The sequence below is a fragment of the Pangasianodon hypophthalmus genome, chromosome 17 (genome assembly GCF_027358585.1).
Source record: "Pangasianodon hypophthalmus isolate fPanHyp1 chromosome 17, fPanHyp1.pri, whole genome shotgun sequence".
Lineage (NCBI taxonomy): Eukaryota > Metazoa > Chordata > Actinopteri > Siluriformes > Pangasiidae > Pangasianodon > Pangasianodon hypophthalmus.
In genome coordinates, this window is record NC_069726.1 from 9,570,916 (window position 1) to 9,590,479 (window position 19,564).

The 19,564-nt window shown below is 40.4% G+C and overlaps 1 protein-coding gene across 5 annotated transcripts in view; it reads left to right on the plus strand.

Annotated features, from left to right (window-relative positions):
• Positions 1-14,569, plus strand: part of uspl1 (ubiquitin specific peptidase like 1) — a 34,932-nt gene extending 20,363 nt beyond the window's left edge. For all 5 annotated transcript variants that reach the window (XM_034312842.2, XM_026941931.3, XM_034312843.2 and 2 more), the window contains 4 exons: positions 4,859-4,988; positions 11,144-11,269; positions 11,427-11,587; positions 12,782-14,569. In XM_034312842.2, coding sequence (XP_034168733.2) covers positions 4,859-4,988; positions 11,144-11,269; positions 11,427-11,587; positions 12,782-14,214 — 1,850 coding nt within the window. In that variant the 3' untranslated portion in view covers positions 14,215-14,569. The remainder of the gene's footprint in view (positions 1-4,858; positions 4,989-11,143; positions 11,270-11,426; positions 11,588-12,781) is intronic.
• Positions 14,570-19,564: the final 4,995 nt, after the last annotated feature.

The window sequence follows — 19,564 nt, forward strand, 5'->3', positions numbered from 1 at the left end:
TTACCAGCAGGGACATGATGGAATCGGAGTTCCTCGAACCAGTCCTGATGTTTTCTGGCTCTATAGCCCATAAAGTTGATTGTAGATTGAGGTTATGGAGGTCCATGGTGTTATCAGAGCACTAAATGGCCTCAAACTCTGGTGCCTTTATACCTACAGAACGATGGGACATGTTCCTTGCTGGGGCTGACTTTAGCTGCTTTTTAGTGGATTTCCTGAGATGCTGCAGGGGGCGCAATTTTATGTAGAGCTCGGTCATAATCAGGTGGTGATCTATCCAGCATTCTGCAACTCTCATGGCCTGGGTCAACAAGATGTCGCTGGTGTAAACACGCCTTTTTATGATAGTCAATCAGGTATCAGTGTTTAGATCATGGGTGCATTCAAGATGTTTTGTATTTAGTTTTCTGCTAAAGCAGGGTGTTCGTAATGGTGAGTTCATGCTCTGCACAGAGTGTTAGCAACCTGAGATGGTAAAGTGGGCAATTTTTGGCTACCTTCTCTAGGCCCTTCCCCTAATGGGGTGAGCAGTGTGGTTCCTAAATGAGGTAATTCCCTGTGGCAAGGGGGAAACCGAGGATGACCAGTCCCCCATCATGGCTGCAGGAGGCTGCCGGAGATCCAGTCTGTTGAAGGACTGCCTAATGTGTACCACCAACACATTGCTTTTCTCTCATGGTGTGCTCCCCTAGCCTGTGTCCCAGTAGACTTACCTATAACGCAGCAGGGCAGTGGCTGAACATAAACAACCTCTGGAGGTTGGAGCCACAAAGCACCCAGTTACTGTTTGTGGCCACGTGGAGGCCTGGCAGAAGACTTTGTGAAGGAGAGGCTGTGTACTGGCAGGGGGAGGCTTACACACAGGGCTGCTTCTTGTTCACCACAAGGGCTAGCCAGCAGCAGCAGGCTGTAAGCAAGAGGTTAGCAAGCAGGTGGGTAGCAAGCAAGCAACTTGCCTCTAACTACTGTACTACCGTATTAGTCACTTCTCTCTCTCTCTCTCACACACACACACACATACATACATACTGATCAGCCATGTGAAATGAATAACATTATCTCGTTAAAATGGCACATGTCAAGGGGTGGGATATGTTAGGCAGCAAGTGACCAGTAAGTTCTCGAGGTTGATGTGTTGGAAGCAGGAAAAATGGGCAAGCATAAGGATCTGAGTAACAAGGGACAAATTGTGATGGCTAGACACCGGGGTCAGAGAATCTCCAAAACGATAGGTCTTGTGGGGTGTGGATTCCACAAGATGTTGGAAACATTCCTTTGAGATTTTGGTCCATGTTGACATTGCATCAAACAATTCCTGCATGCTGCAAATATCCCATTCTCCCACATTCCAAAGGTGTTTTATTGGATTCAGGTCCGGTGACTGGGAAGGCCACTGAAGAACATTGAACTTATTGTCATGTTCATGAAACCAGTTTGAGATGACTTTTGCTTTGTGACAAGGTGCAGTATCATGCTGGAAGTAGCCATTAGAATTACATTACACCATTCTGAGTAAACGCCAGAGATTATTGTGCATGAAAATCCCAGGAACTCAGCAGTTATAGAAATACTCAAACCAGCCCGACTGGCACCAACAATGTCATAGTCAGAATCATTGAGATCACATTTTTCCCCGATTCAGATGGTTGATATGAACATTACCTGAAGCTGCAGGTAATATATCCAGTCAGTTAATCATGGGGCAGCAGCACAGTGCATAAATTCTAACAGATACAGATTCAATTCAATTCAATTCAATTTTATTTGTATAGCGCTTTTAACAATGGACATTGTCACAAAGCAGCTTTACAGAAATAAATGGATTCACAAAAATATATTGTAAATATTTAAATTTATCACTGTGAATTTATCCCTAATGAGCAAGCCAGTGGCGACGGTGGCAAGGAAAAACTCCCCGAGATGATATGAGGAAGAAACCTTGAGAGGAACCAGGCTCAAAAGGGAACCCATCCTCATCTGGGTGCAACGGATAGTGCAATTATAAATAAATCCCTTCTATTGTGTACTATATGGACAGATAGTGCAATTGTGCAACCAATAAATTCATCACAGTATTTGCAAGAGGTCCGGCTGGTTAAAATCTATCCACTGTCCACTGATGGAGTCCTGAGTACGAAGCTGCTCGTGGCAATCGCAGTCCCAAGCCATTACAGTACAGCTCCCCATATGTGATCCCCAAGCCATCTCCACAGCCCCCAGGTGGCACCATCCCCAGCAATCCAAACAGTTCTTCAGGCAGTCCATATGGGGCCACCCCCAGCAGCAGCGAGCGAACTCAACCGATGAGAACTCCAACCAGAAGTAGGGCATCAGGATGGGTCAGGCAGCGAGGACAGATCAAGCTATTCAGTTTATATTCACATCAAACATCAGAATGGGGGAAATGTGTGATCTCTGTGACTTTAATAGAGGCATGGTTGTTGGTGCCAGATGGGTTGGTTTGAGTATTTCAGAAACTGATATCCTGGGATTTTCATATACAACAGTCTCAGAGTTTACACTAAATGGTGCAAAAAACAAAACGCCCAGACTGGAGGGTCTACAGGCTGAAATACCTTGTTGATGAGAGAGCTCAGAGGAGTTTGAGCTGACAGGGAGTCTATAGTAACTCAAATAAGCACTCTTTACCACCGTGGACAGCAGAAATGTATCTCAAACCTTGAGGTGGATGGGCTACAACAGAAGACCACATCGGGTTCGACTCCTGTCAGCAAAGAACAGGGCAAAGGCTAGCCAAAACTGGACAGTTGAAAATTAGAGGGGAAAAAAATCACTGGGTCTTTTTCCAGTCTTCAGCTGTCCAGTTTTGGTAAGTCTGTGCCCATGATAGCCTCAGATTCTTGTTCTTGACCACCCAGTGTGGTGGTCTGCTGTTTTACCCCATCCCCTGCGAGGTTTGACGCTTTTCTGCTCACCACATTTGTAGAGTGAGTTACTGTATCTTTCCTGGCAGCTTGAACCAATCTGGCCATTTTCTTCCAACCTCTCTTATCAACAAGGTGTTTCCACCCACAGAACTGTTGCTCACTCAGTGTTTTTTGTATTTTGCCCCAGGTGATCTCAGACACTGACACCAACTATTTTACAATGTTGATCATATTTTACATGCTCATATTTTTGTGTTAATAAAAAGAAAAGTCCATCTGAAAAACCCACCTAAATAAACAATGAATGAAACAAAATTGTGTGCACTGACCTACATGTGCTCTTAATAGAAATACATGTTGTTCTGATGGTTGTGTATCTTTTTTGGTATCACAAACACAAAAATGACACAACACAAACACAAAAATACATGCTCAATTGAATCAAGGTCTAGTGATTGACTTGGTCAGTCTAAACTCTTCCACTTTATTTCCCTGCTGAAGTCCTTTGTTGTGTTGGCAGTGTGTTTTGGGTCATTGTCTTGCTGCATGAAGTTCCTCCCAATTAGATTGGATGCATTTCTCTGTAAATTGGCAGAGAGAATGTTTCTGTAGGCTTCTGATTTCATTGGTAAATTCATTGACCATTCATCAGTAAGATTAGTGAGCCTGTTCCAGAAGCTTCAGTGTAAGCCATGATACTACGTCCATCTTGCTTGACCAATGAGCTTATGTGTTTTAGATCATGATCAAATCCTTTCTTTCTCCACACTTTGGCCTTTCCATAACTTTGGTAGAAGTTAATCTTAGTTCCAGAACTTTTGTGGTTCATCTCTGTATTTCTTTTGAGAATTCCAATCTGGCCTTTCAATTCTTAGTGCTGATGAGTGGATTGCACCTGATATATATGACCTCTATATTTCTGCTCTTGAAGTCTCCTTTGAACAGTGGTTTGTGATACCTTCACCCCTGCCCTGTTGTTGATGTCACTGGCTCTTGTGTCGTTTTTCTTCTAGCTCTCCCAAAGTTTGTCATCAACTACTGTTACTTTCCTTGGTCAAGCTGATTAATGTCTGGTTGCTAGTACACCAGTGGTTTCTTTCTTTTTTTTTTTTTTTTCTCCCTCCCCAGAACATTCCAAATTGTTGTATTAGCTGTGGTCAATGCTTGTGCAATGGCTCTGATCTATTTCATCTCTTAAAGATGTGTTGCTTTTCTCCCATAGACAGCTCTCTTGTCTCCATTTTGGTTTATTCTTTTCAACAACAAATGCAGTCTTCACAGACAAAACCCAGGGCTCAAACCAAGAGTAGATATTTATAGTTCTTAATTGTTTAAACATTCTATCTAACAGGGCACACCTGGGCAACAAGAAACGCCTGTCAGTCGCATGTTCCAATATTATTGATCACTTGAAAAATGGCTGGGTTCAAATTAAAGGTGCCATGTTCGAAGTTGTTTAGCACATCTAGATGGAAATATTAGGAAATTAATGCTGAAATTCTGATCTATCATCTCATTCATCATTGGCGTCAAACCCTAATGTCTGCAGTGTACAGCAAAAATGAAAGAATTTGGCTTGCCATTCCAATGCTATTGGAGGGTAATGTATATTTTGAGGCCCTACAAAAATGCATTTATGGTATCTGCCTTCACTGAAACTGATGATCAGCTTGTAAATGTGTCTTAATCTTAGAGTATTAATAATGTTTTGGGATTTTATTTTTTTCTTCCATTGATTTGGTGCAATTTGTGTATTTTTCTTGGGTTTTGTTGATTGCTTATTTTTTATTTATGTTATGGCTTCCTTTTTTTTTGGCTGCTATAGCAACTACATTTTTTTCTTCAGAGACCAATTAAATTTGTCCACCTGGCTTGCCAGCGATCATTTGTGCACAGACTCTTTTTTTTTTTTAATTATTGCTTTGAAGTAAAAGGACATTTCATTGTTTAATATTAATATTGCTCTACAGGTCAGAAGGAGACGCCTGTCTTTGCCCTCCCTCTTCTCCTAAGGTCAGATGACTGGGCTAATAGTCTTTTCCAGCATACCGGTCAGTGGGAATTTAGGTGCACATGCTGTGGATACAATTTCAGCACAAGGTAATTCATTTACTTCTGTTACAACTGTTTATAGTTTTTCGTTTTTTTGTACCTGAGTTTTGGGTTGGTTTTTTTTTTTTTTTAATCAGCAGGCTTAGTCACTGCTTATGTAGAATCCTATGTCAGCTACCTAGTGGCAGAACAAATCAGATTAGCTGTTGATTTGGCCCCTTATTACTCATAGTGTTGTGGCAGTATAATATTTAATATAAATGAATTATGCCATGTCTGAAATACATGAAATAAAGTTTGTATATAATAAATAATACATAAAGTATATACAAATAATACATTATACTGTGTGTATGTATATATGTCAGGCATAACATTAAAACCACTGACAAGTGAAGTGAATAACATTGATTGTCTCATTACAATGGCACCTGTCAAAGGGTGGGATATATTAGGCAGCAAGTGAACAGTCAGATCTCAAAGGTGATGTGTTGGAAGCAGGAAAAATGGGCAGGCATAAGGCAACTGAGCGACTTTGCCAAGGGCCAAATTGTGATGGCTAGATGTGGGGTGTTCCCGGTATGCAGTGGTTAGTACCTACCAAAAGTGGTCCAAGGAAGGACAACCAGTGAACCAGCAACAGGGTCCCGGGTGCCCAAGGCTCGATGTGTGTGGGGAGCAAAGGCTAGCCCGTCTGCACTGATCCCACAGAAGAGCTACTGTAACACAAATTGCTGAAAAAGTTAATGCTGGCTATGATAGAAAAGTGTCCGAACACACAGTGCATCGCAGCTTGCTGCACATGGGTCTTTGTAGCCGTGGACTGGCCATAGTGCCCATGCAGTATTCTATACTATTAGCCTTTTCCTGCTAATAAAACAGTAAAATTATAAATTACACCCGTTAGTCATGTAATATGCATTCAGGTACATATGTATTTGGACAGTGACACAATTTTCATAATTTTGCCTCTGTACACCACTACAGTGGATTTGAAATGAAGCAATCAAGATGTGATTGAAGTGTAGACTTCCAGCTTTAATTCAAGGGGTTTAACAAAAATATTGCAACAACCAATTGCAGCCATTTTTTTTTACATAGTCCCTCCATGTTCACTGGTTCAAGAGTAATTGGGCAATTGTCTGATAAGCAGTTTAATAGCCAGATGAGGCCTGTTTTTTCATTATTTGATGACAAATTAAGGAGATAAAAGGTCTGGAGTTGAGTCCAAGCGTTGAATTTGCATTTGGTAGCTGTTCCTGGGAACTCCCAATATGCGTCCAAATAGGTGTCGCTGCAAGTGAAGGAGGCCATCATTAGACCTAAAAAACAAAACAGACCAATCAGAGACATAGCAGAAACTTTAGGAGTAGCCACATCAACAATTTGGTGCATTCATAAAAAGAAGGAATGCACTGGCAAGCTCAGCAACACTGAAAGGCCTGGAAGACCATGGAAGCAACTAAAGAGGATGAATGCAGAATTCTTTCCTTGTTGAAGAAAAACCCCTTCACAACATCTAGCCATGTCAAGAACACTCTGAAGGAGGTAGTCGTATCATTGTCAAAGTCTACAATCAAGAGACGCCTTCATGAATGTAAATACGTACCGTTTACCTCAAGATGCAAAAACTAGTAACACTCAAGAACAGAAAGGTGAAATTAGACTTGCTAAAAAAGCCTGACCAGTTCTGATGCAAGATTAACTTGTACTAGAATGATTTGAAGAGAAGAATATGGAGAAGGAAAGGAAGGGCTCATGATCCAAAGCATATCACATTGTCTGTCAAACATGGGCATGAGCATGTATAGCTGCTAATGGAACTGGGTCACTGGTGTTTATTGATGTGACTGCTGATAGAAGTAGCAGGATGAATTCTGATGTGTATAGAGCTATACCTTTTGCTCAGATTCAGTCAAATGCTGCAAAACTGATAGGACAGTGCTTCACAGCACAGATGGATAATGACCCTAAACATACCACAAAAGCAACCCAAAAGCTTCTTAATGCAAAGAAATAGAATGTTCTTAAATAGCTGAGTCACTTGGTCTCAACCCAATTGAGCATGCTTTTCACTTGCTGAAGGCAAAACTGATGGCAGAAAGACCCACAAACAAGTAGCAACTGAAGCTGGCTGCATTAAAAGCCTGGCAAAGCATCTCAAGGGAGGAAACTCAGCATTTGGTGATGTCCATGGGTTCCAGACTTCAGACAGTCATTGACTGCAAAGGGTTTGAATCCAAGTATTAAAAATAATCCTAATATTTATGATTGTTAGCTTGTCCAGTCACTCTCATGCATGTGAAAATGGAGGGACTATGAAAAAAGGCTGTAATTCCTAAATGGTTAATGCAGTATTTTTGTTAAACCCTTTGAATTAAAGTTGAATGTCTACACTTCAATCACATCTCAATTGCTTCATTTCAAATCCATTGTGGTGGTGTACAGAGGCAAAATCACAAAAATTGTCACTGTCCAAATACTTATGGACCTGACTGTATGTGGAAACTGCCACAGGCTTGGCTCAGCTTTCTCATTAGGGTGACATATGACACCCTGCCCAGCCCCAAAATCTCCATCAATGGCTTGGCACTATTGAACTAGCAATGCTATTCTCCAACACTTTCGGTCAGGGTGCAAGACTGCACTGGCATAGGGTCAATTTTGGTGGCGACACTCCTAGTTGCTTAAAGCTAGCAGAGGTGGTTGAGAGCAGGAGGCCCCAGGCAAGCAGCAAGTGCCCAGCAGCAAACCAGCAAGAAATCCTGTTCATGAGACAAGAAGAGGAACTAGATATCACCCATAGTATGTCAACACCCTAGCAGACACCAGGAGAGGATGATGGAAGTGGACTTTGGCAGGCACCTGTGCTTCCTGGGAAAAATCTGCAGCACTCCACTGTGGCCAGGCATGGTGCTGTGGGGCACAGCTGTGAAAGCAGTGTTCCTGGTTGAGCTCACAGTGCTATGGGAGGAAGGGATATAAGCAGCTCATGAGAGGAAGAGTGGCAGTGTAGTGAGGGTGGATGGAGTGTAAGACTTCCCAACTGAGGTGGGAGCCAGAGGCTTTGTGAGGATGTCAGCAACATGCCTGCTCAAGGATCTCAGGCTGAAATGAACTCCAGAAAGTAACCAGAGAAGTGTCAGAAGAGGCAGAGAAGGTAAGCTTTTAGCTATGGCTGAAGAGGCAGGAGAAAGAGTGGAGAATGTGCAACAACTGAAGAAAAGTGAGCTGCAAGGGGTGGCAGGGAGTCACGCCTGTTCAGTGGCCCACCTCCAGGAGATGGTCTGGGGTAAGGGACAAAACATCAAAGAATGGTGGTCCCCAGCTGATGACCCTGGAGCTAACAAAGTGGGCACTGGTGAAGTTGTGGCCGGCATAGGGCCCAGCAGGTCCAACCCTTGTCTATTTTATTTATACTTGCATTTTTCATACATTTTACTGTGCATTTTTCATACATTTTTAGTGTTTTCTGGGGAACCCTACAGAACTCTTTGGTGCCCTCTAGCTTTCACTTGGTTTTCCCTCATTAACATTGCTAGGCCTGTTAGCTATTACTGTTTGCTAGTTAGCTGAAGGAATTTGCTGGGTTGCTCAGAAGCAGCACTTACCTCAATCGCGTCAGCAGTATCAGACTTTTCAGTTCAGAACAGAGTTCTACTCAATGTACTTTGTTTAGAAGAAGGACAGCAATTTCTGTCTGTTTCTAAATTTGAGAAGGTTGTGCCTTTCTGCCTTTCTCCAGTGCCACAGGTGTTTAAGCTGTATGTGTGACACTATGCAGCTCAAGGACACAGTGCACTCAGGGAGAGGTGACTGGGGAGCATTTTTTTTTTTTTTTGTCTGTGCCTCTGCACGGGGGGAAAAAAGGCAAACCACAGAAAAAAAACAAACAGAAAATCAGCAGTTTTCCAGCGGTTCAGTTCCTTTCAGCTCTGCTGTCCCAAACACAGAAAATCAGCTGATTTCTAACAGCTGGGTTTGGTTCAGCTCAGCTCTGTCACCCACACACACAGAACCACACACATTGGCCCTGCTCACTGAGGGAGAAAAGAAAAAGAAAGAAAAACACCATGTTAAATAGGCATCTATAAATGAGAATAGTGTGCCATGTTACTTTGCTCATTCCCCCACAACCCCCTGCAGATTCCCACTAAACCATGCCCCCACCTGCCACAGTATGCAAGCAGTGCCATCTGATGGCCAGAGAAACCAGGATACTGCGGTAGTTGAACAATTGGCTCGTTATGTGCCCCATCAAGGAGCAGGCCATTCTGGACACAACCACCCTCTTTACACACATTATAGCATACAGCAGTCTTTAAAAACTCAGAAAATAGCTCCCTAACAATGAAAAAGCCACATACAGTAGATATAAAAAGTCTATGCACCCATGTTGTATGTTTTTGTGATGGAAAAAAGACACCAAGGTCACTTGTGTCAGGTATTTTTTCACCTTTAATGTGATGTAGCAACCAAAAAAATTAGTTATACCTTAAAAAAAGTTATAACCAAGGTATAACTTGATATACCTTTGCCTCATCAGATCATACACATTTTGCCACATGGTTTGGGGTGATTTTAGGCAGGCTTGGATGTTTTTTGTTGTTTTGTTTTTTTTTTTTTGTTTAATTTTTTTTTTTTATATTTGTGAGAGTAAGAGCTTCCATCTAACCACCCTACCCCATAGCCCAGACAAGTGAAGAAAACAAATGATTGTCATCAGCAGGGCGTGACCAGTACTTGCCTAATATTCCTGCAGTTCCTTTAATCTTGCCATAGGTCTCTTGGCAGCCCTCCTGATAAGTTTTTGACTTGTCCTTTTGTTAACTTTGGAGGGACATCCTGTTTTTTAATGTCACAGTGGTGCCCCATTTTCTCCAATTGTTGATGACTGCCTTCACGGTGTATCATAGTACATCTAAGGTTTTGGAAATTCTTTCGTACCTCTCTCTTGATCGATAGCTTTCAACATTGAGGTCCTTTGTAAGTGGACCATGGGTTCAGCACTTGTTTGAAACCAAGATAATATCAAGAAAATCCTACAGAAACAGCTGTAGCTCTTTATTTGGGGTTAATCAGAGTCAGTTTATTTATGACTGTTTATGACAGGTGTATGGTAATTACTTTTGAACAGGAGTTTGAATGTTATTAGTTGATTGTGACCAGAGTTACGTGCCCCATTATAAAAGGGTGTGCACATCTGTCCAACCAGGTTATTGTAAGTTTTTTTTTTTTTTTTTTTTTTTTTTTTTTTCCCTTCACCCCTAAAACATTTCTATTTGTTTTTCACTTGCATTTTGTTGGTTGGTACATTATATGACCAAAACTACATGAACACCTGACCATCACATCCGTATGTGCCCATTACAATACCATGGCCATTAATATGGACCCCCCCCCCTACCCCCCTCCTGATTTTGGACCAGGATCTGTGCCCATTCAGCCATAAGAGCATTAGTGAGGTCAGGCTCTGATGTGCAAGAAGGTCTGGTGTGCAGTCAGCGTTCCATTTAATCCCGAAGGTGTTCAGTGGGGCTGAGGTGAGGGCTCTGTACAGGCCGCCACTTTTTTTTTTTTTTTTTTGCTGCACCAACCTTGGCTAACCATGTCTTTTACGGACCTCGCTTTATGGACCAAAAACCTGCACTTTTAACTGGGGTGTGTAGATTTTTTATATCTACTTTCTGTGACTCTGCAATAAGGTTTCAGCATAGGAGTAATCCAGATTATTCTAACCCCCACTGGTGGTTATCTGGAGTTCTTAAGAACCACAGTTACATATGTAACTAGCAATATTAAAGTCAGTATGTTAGACAATCAAACTCTCAACTTGCCCTGGACAAATTTAACAAACTTGTCTTCCCTACCCCAAATACGAAAGGACAAAGGCACATGCGGGGCCATGAAAAATGGTTGTTAATTTTGAGCTTGGAAATTTATCGTGCATCAAGTCTTTCTTGATTACCGTTTGATAAAAATAAAATAATTCTTAAAAAATTATTAAAAAGTAAATGCCATCACTGCACTCATGAGTTCAGGCACACTGATAAGTCAATCAAATGTGTGAGGACTGTTATGCCTTCCAATAATCCTGGTCATCATGAACATGAGAATTAAAAGTTGTCCAAGCCTACTTCCTATACATAGAAAATATACTGTAAAAATGAATGCATCTACACAAGCATGTTTCTTCTTTACAGCATGCAGAGGACTGTAACAACGTTTACACAGATCACGGCTGATTGGCACCCACTCAGAGCAGTCCACCGAGCACAGTGCAGCAACTGTCATAACAAGAACCAGAAGAGGAAATTGGTCTTACAAAGGTGATAGTGTGATGGATGCTGTATATTACTTTTTATCCCACTGATTTTTAGTAAGCAGTGATGTTTCTTATTGCTGTACTATATATTGTATAATGCATATGAGCCAGATTTATTCATTATTTATTTCTATTTTCACTTCTCATTATTTCTTCTCCAGAATTTCTTCAGTGCTTGCACTACACTTTGTGGAGGGACTGCCACGGAGAGACATCTCCAAGTACGCGTTTGATTTCCACGGCACAAACTACAACATCACAACTATTATACAATACAATGAACAACGTGAGCACTTTGTCACATGGATCCATCAACAAGATGGTGAGTGTCAGCCTTATTGCATTTCAGCTAATGATCATTTTTCTCATGCAGGTCATATAATGAGCTGTGCTTTTTTTTAATTGGCAACTGGTTGTGTACCTGAAGTTCCAATGGTATAATTTTTGATATGTGTTCAAGATTGGTAAGAATAGGAACCAGTGGATGTTGGTGGAAAGGTTAGTATGTTGCTGATTGGCTATGCATAGCATGTGATGGTCTGTTCACTAGCACTGTTTGTGTTGTCAAAGGGAACATTGCACTGTTTTCTCAGTCTGCACAAACTGTAGAGTTTAATTTCTCTAAATATCTACATAATATTGAAAGTTTGCTGAAAATATTGTTTGCACCCTCCAATAGTAGCTCATTATTGCCAATAGGTTAGGTACATGAATGACTGTAGCATAAAACTTGATTGTCAGTTGTTGGCCAGACTTGGAGTATGTGAATTGAAGCATCAACAGAGAACATATTGTCTTAAAAAAAAAAAAAAAAAAAAAAAAAAAAAAAGAAGGCGGCCGGTTACGGAGTTGCAAAAGGTTGTTATAGCATTTGATATGGCAAAAGGACACTTGCCAAATGAAGTCACAGATTGTGGCAGTGTTGAAATGGACATCTTAACAGGTCTATGACCAATGGGACTTTTAATTATTTGGAATAACGCTAAAATTGAAAAGCACAAGACCCTGATGGAATCCTCACTTGAGAGAATCATTCCAAGGGGAGGTTTAAGAAAATAGTAGGATAAATAGTACATGCAACTTCCTGTGCCTGGAGAGTTTAATTAAAATAATTTTGAAATCATCATGACAATGAGATTTCCCTGTACTATTACGTTCATGGAAAACCCATCGGTAAATATGTAGCCAACATATGTAGTTAATCAAACCCTTGATCAGACAAGCAACAAGCAAACTCTTGACATTGTTAATCTGAGCGCTCAAGTATTTAATAATATAACAATGTAAATGCGGCTGGGGCAAAATACACAATCACTTTTGGTTGTACTCTGATAAGGTACAACCTAAGGTACTAAGATAAGTATTGTGACCAAGTATAATTACTTATGTACTTTCCACTTTTGCTCTCAAGTGGATTTAAATGAAATAGAACTAGAATCCCAGTCACCATATGCTTTTGTTTATATTTTTGAATGTGCAGTGAAATAATTGCATTCAATTTCAATTTTTTCCACAGGACTATGGTTAGAATTTGATGATTTGAAGTACCCTCACTGTATAACCCACAGGAGGTTTACGCTCCCAGCCAGTCAGTTCCATCTCGTCTTCTGGGAGGCAGATTCCAGAGAGGAGTCCCAGCTCCCTGATCCTCTCCCTGAGAATACCCCTACTCAGAGGATCAGTAAGGTGGTTGATGTCTTTCAAGATATAACTAATTCTGTACCAGATGACACATGCATCGTAGAGGCCTTGACTGGAAATAAAGACAATAATGAGGCTGCTAGTACGTGGAATTCTTCAATAGGCAGTACAACACTGCTTGAGACTTTCGAGGGCCTTTCACATAGTGATATTGTTGCGCTGGTTGAGGGCAAAGTAGATGCTGAAGAAAACCCTCTCCCAAATTTCCAGGAAACGGTAACAGGGCCAGCCGAGTCTAGCGTCACAGAAGCATTTCACCTACTAGAGAAAAGCTCTTTTTATCAAACTCAATGCAGTGTAAAAAACAAGAAAGGTGGTGCAAAGAATGTTTCACCTACACCAGAAATTATTCTTCCCTCAGTGGTAAAAGCATCTGAATCAGCAGACTGTCCAAAAGTGAGCAAGTGTACACCTGCCCTCCACTCTGCAAACCCCACTGCCTCCAACCTATCATTCTTATTTCATCGGCACCCTTCCCACCAGTCCACACCATTAAGAGCACCCCTTCGTGCCACGCATCCAAAAGTTGACTTAAGTATTGACAGCAACGAGGCCCTCTTGGCCAAGCCTGCTGAGCTCTTTGGTGGATATAAAACAAAGAATTCACCAAATCCAGTTTTACCTGGAGGATATTTAAGGCATCCGTTTGTGAAATTGCCCACTGTTCCACAGAAGCCATTCAGCTGCCCTGGTGGCAAAATGCCTGTGGGTCCAGTTTCCACACTGATGAAAAATTCTAGCCCGAACTTCCCAAATTCATCCCCATCAAAGGTGGTCTTATCCACTGAAGCTCTCAGACTGAAACTGATGAAAAGGCTAAAGGCCAAGAAGAAGAAGCTGGCAAAGTTAAATCAACTGCTCAGTGTAGAGGAAGGTGAGTCTACTCCCAGGCCAGACAGCACGGATATTTCCTCGCCATACTCTGTCACCTCCAGTACATCAGCCTATGATAGCCCAGCATTTGATCATTTCTTTGCTGAGCTTCTATCACCGGCCATGAGCACCAGCCACCTGTCACCTGATAGCACAGGCCTCTTGGAGATACTAACCACCAGCAGCCAGAGTGCTGAGACAACAGAAAGCAGCTCTCAGGAGAACTCAGTACCAGCTTCTAAGCTTCCAGTTCCTCTTCTAAATGACCCTTCATCCACTAATGACAACTTTCTTGATGAATTAATCTCAGGATCAAAGGAGCAGCAATCTGTAATTGAGAATGCTGAACTTAATGCTTTGGATATATTCTTTTGATCAGTGTTTTATGTTCTTTGACCAGTATACAAAAATTAGTTTTTCTATCTAGGAAGTCAAAATTACTAACAAAAGATCCGCTCTTGTCAATAGATGCTATGGATTTCATTAGTATATAAAAACAAGCTGCTGTTGGCTCAACTAAACCGCCAGTGTGAGATCACTTGGCATCTTCTATCCAACATGAAAAGAACAGATTCTGTATCAGCAGTCAAGGGCTGATTCTTACAGAGGCAAATACTTTGTTGTAATGTGTATAGGATTGTGTACATTTGAAGTTGATGTTTCAATATCCAGACCATGCACAAAGTACTGCAGATTTCTGTAAAACAAAATAAACTGGAATATTTCTTTATATTTGTTCTAAGCCTTATAGTCAGACATCTTTTCAAGCCAATTTTACTGTGAAGCTTAGTTTAGCTATGGAATTTGAAGCAACATATGTTGCTTTAGCTCAAATTAGTACTTTGAATAGTACTACTATTAAATACTAGAGGATGATTTCTAGCCAAATTTATTTTGTATGGAATATTTTGAAGACCTTTAAAATGCTTTTGCCAAAAAAAACAACTGTACAGAAATCCAGATTCTGATCCCAAAGTAATAACAATGGGCAGGAAGAAGGCATGTTCATAGAATCACTGTATGGGCAAAGGTTTGTGGACACCTTACAATCACACCCATATGTGGGCCTTCCCCAAATGGTTGCCACAACACTGGAAGCACACAACTGTGTAGGATGTTTTTGTATGCTGTAGCATTAGTTTCCCTTCATTGGAAGTAAGGGGCCTAGCACAAATCTTTTCCAACATGACAGTGCCACTGTGCCCAAAGTAAGAAGACATGGTTTTCCAAGGTTGGAGTGGAAGAACTTGAGTGGCCTGCTCAGAGCCCTGACCTCAACCCCACTGAACAACTTTGGGACATCAGTGCCCAACCTCACTAATGCTCTTATGGCTGAATGGGCACAAATCCCCACAGCCACATTCCAAAATCCTAGTGGAAATCCTTCCCAGAAGAGTGGTGGTTATAACAGCAAAGGGGGTGCTAAATCTGGAATGTGATGTTCAAAAAGCAGATATGAGTGTAATGGTCAGGTGTGCACAAACCTTTGGTCATAGACAGTACATTCACCAACCACTTTATTAGGAACACCTGCACTTTTATGCAGTTATCTAATCAGCCAATCATGTGGCAGCAGCACAAGGCAATAAATCATGCAGATACAGGTTAAGAGCTTTGGGTAATGTTCACAGCAAACATCAGAATGAAGAAAAAGTGTGATCTCTGTGACTTTGATCTTGGCACAGATATTGGTACCAGATGGGCTGGTTTGGTTATTTCAGAAACTGGGATCTCCTGGGATTTTCACATGCAACAGTCTCTAGAGTTTACACAGAATGGTGCAAAAAACACTGAGTGAGCAACAGTTCTGTGGGTAGAAACGCCTTGTTGATGAGAGAGGTCATAAAAAATGGCCAGATTGGTTCGAGCTGCCAGGAGGGATATAGTAACTCATATAATCACTCTTTACAACTGTGGTGAGCAGAAAAGCATCTCAACATGCACAGAACATAGAACCTTGAAGTGGATGGGCTACAACAGCAGAACAACATATCAGGTTGCACTCCTGTCAGCCAAAAACCGGACCCTGAGGCCACCATGGGCATAGGCTCACCCAAACTGGACAGTTGTAGATTAGGAAAAAAAAAAAAAGTCACCTGGTCTGTCCAGTCTGGTCATTCTCCTCTGTTCTCTCTCATCAGCAAGGTGTTTCAGCCTGAAGACCTTCTGCTCTGGATGTTTTTTGTTTTTTGCACAATTCTGTCTTAACTCTAGAGACTTAGAGTGTGTGTGTGTGTGTGTGTGTGTAAATCCCAGGGGATCAGCAGTTTCTGAAATACTCAAACCAACCCATCTGGCACCAACAACCATGCCACGATTAAAGTCATAGAGATCACAATTTTCCCCATTTTGATGTTTGATGAACATTAAGTGAAGCTCTTGACCTGTATGATTTTATGCACTGAGCTGCTGCCACATGATTGGCTGATTGGATAACTGCGTAAACATGCAAGTGTGCAGGTATTCCTAATAAAGTGGAAGGTGAGCATATGTTATGAACTGGAAAACAAGATTTTAAAGGTAAGTTGTAAACAGAGATAACTGACCCTATTATCTGACTGTACAGGTTAAATGTTCTAAGTGTCCACTCTTATCTGCAAAGGGCCGGTGTGGGTGAGGGTTTTCATTCCAATTAGGCAGGAGCCACACCTGATTCCACCTGTATGATCAGCTGATCTTGACTTTCAATAGACAATCAGGTGTGGCTTCTACTTGGCTGCAATGAAAACCTGCACCTGGCCCTTTCAGGATAGGATTGGGCACCCCCTGTTTTATATGAAGCAACACTTGTCAGTGGTTACCAGAAAGAGGCAAAGTGCTTAGACCTGTCTGGATTTAAAAAACATATGTATTATATTGCAACTCCTAATTTGAGCATAGTTATGTTATTTCTTCCAGAATTATGTATACCTTTAAAGACCAATACAGTATAAAAAAATAAATGTGTTTATTTGAATAAAATGCATCAAAAACAAAAAATTTTGAACAGGATGATCTGTATAAATTATTTTGTCTTCATTGAAACATGTAAATATCTTATGTAGCTTCTGAAGGGCAATACTAAATGAAAAAAGATCTTTTAACAAAATAACAATTAACAATCATCCTGTTCAAAAGTTACTAAATACTAGTACTAAATTTAAAACGGAATTTTTATTATCTTTTTTATTTTTTTTTTTTAATTATTAACATTTTGCAGATTCTGCAAGGTGTCTGTAAACTTGTGACCCCAACTGTATATAAACCTCTGGCATAAGATTGTATTTGACCACTAGATGTCACTGTGTACAATGTTGCAAACGTTTTAAAAAGTGAATCATTTTCTGGGTTAATCGTTTCATTGTTTTGATCCCTCAAAATACCCATTTATCACTCTTAGTAAATGCCAAATTTGGAATCCACTTTAGACCTTTTTGTTAGCTGAGATGATAATACAGCAACTGGCTAATGAACAGGCTAACAAACTTGTTACATTTGCCTGTTGAAAAAGGAAGATTATTATATAAAATGACAGTAATCTCAATGTGGTTCATGTGATCTGCATTTTTGTTTGATCCAGTGGGGAAAAAAATCACTAAAATTCAATTATTTCTAAATTTCAGATGCATAATAAATAACATCCCAATACCTTCTTAGATTTGCATAAAATGGTAGACATGAGATGGTGATGAATATCCTTATGTATACATGGCATATAGTGACTGACCTCCATATTTTAGATCCCTTCTGTTAAAGAGTACAAAACATACTCACTGGAGTAAATGAGTAAAAGCAGTCAAGAAAATTAAGTAATCTGTTGAAAAACTACTTGAGTAATTGCAAATTACTTTTTCATGTCTACAATTGACACAGCTAATCTAAAAATGCTCTGTTTTTATTTTTTTTATTTTATTTATTGTGTGTTATGCTGAAGTAAACACATGGACTATCAACAGAATATAAAGAAAGATAAGGTTAGCTACATTTGCCAAATACTGCTGAGGTTTCAGTACTAGCTTACTAGGCTAGCTAGCTCATGTTAATTCATACATGTTACCAGCTATGTAGTTAGCTATCTAGGAAAGATGCCCCTTGCACATCATCCTGAGTGTTATATTTACGTTTATGGCATTTGACAGATGCCCTTATCCAGAGTGACTTACTCTCATTTATACAACTGAGCAGTTGAGGGTTAAGGGCCTTGCTCAAGGGCCCAGCAGTGGCAGCTCGGCAGTGCTGGGATTTGAACTCTCAACCTTCCACTCAGAAGTCCAACATCTTAACCACTGAGCTACCACTTCCCTGTTACCTACAGGTTGGAGCAACACTTAGATATATTTATACCATAATGCAGTTCAGTTCTAAAATTTGATTGACCAGAAGGTGTAGATTAATTTTATGATGGCAGAATAGTTCAAGCTGTAACATAAATGACAGGTTCATATTAATGTGATCCTTCTGATTAGGGGGCCAAGCACCAATGGTGCTGGAACCCTATTGTAATTATTAGGATTTTTCTCTCTTCTTACTAGGGGTCCAAGCATGTAACCCTTTTGTTGGGCTGCTGCTTCTTCTCCTTCTCTGGGGGCCAAGCACATAGTGTTTGAAACCCTATTGTTTTTGTTAGGATATTTCTTCTTCTTATTATTATTTTTCTCCTCTAAAACTGATTGTTTGACCAAACCATAGGTCCTACAGACATGAAACTTGGTCAGTATGTAGTACTCCTTCCCACTACTCAGGCAAGAGAGCCTTATAGGCCTAATGTGGCCTGTTAATGAAGCATTTTCTGTTTTGGCTCATATCTCAAATACCATAATTCCAACAGTGAAAATTCATTTTGATACCTATTCTCAAAAAACCATTTAGCTCTACTCACTTAGGTGTTTTTTTTGTTGTTGTTGTTTTGTTTTTTGTTTGTTTGTTTTGTTTTTTGTTTGCTAATTTGCATAATATGCAAAACCTACTTTTGAGAATTTGTCCTAGGATGTTTGTTCTATTGCCACAATTTTGGTGTCAATACAATATGAACAATATGGCCACCACATGTCAATCAATTTTAATGAAGCAGAGCATAATTTACTCAAACAGCTGTAACTCATGACTGTTTGTATGGATTTGCATGAAACTTGAACAATATATACAGGACAAGATTATGAGGTCACATGCAAAGTTTGGGGTGTGATTATGCATAAGCGGCAGAGCTAAGTACAGATAAGTGTTTCTCAACAACCATATGTCTATCGAACTGAAACTTGGTATAGTGCATCTCTATGCTAATCTGCAAGTGGGTTCTTGATGATGACCCATTACTTAAAAAAACCTGGCTGCCATTGGCCAATTAGTTTTCAGCTGGCATTTGACAGGGTAAACATTGAGCTATTATGAAACTTGAGAGTATGGTCCCTCTAAGGACCTGTTAATAATTGAGTCTTACTCAACTTGGCCTCTGTGGAGCACTATTTGTGTTTTTGCACTTAAAAACAAGCATATTTTTTGTAAAATAATGTGAAAGTTTTCCCCCCCATGCTTTGTCTCCTTACCCCCAAAAATGTACCTTTTGGAACTTTGTGTGGTCAGCTCAAATTTTCAATAATTTGTTTAATAAGCAAACCAAATTTTGAGAACTTGTCCATTTTTGAATTTTGTCCTATCTTCACTTTTTGTGTCAAACTACTGAGCAATGTGTGACAAACAATATAGCTGCCAGACGTCAATCAATGCAATGAGGCGGAGCCTAATTTAC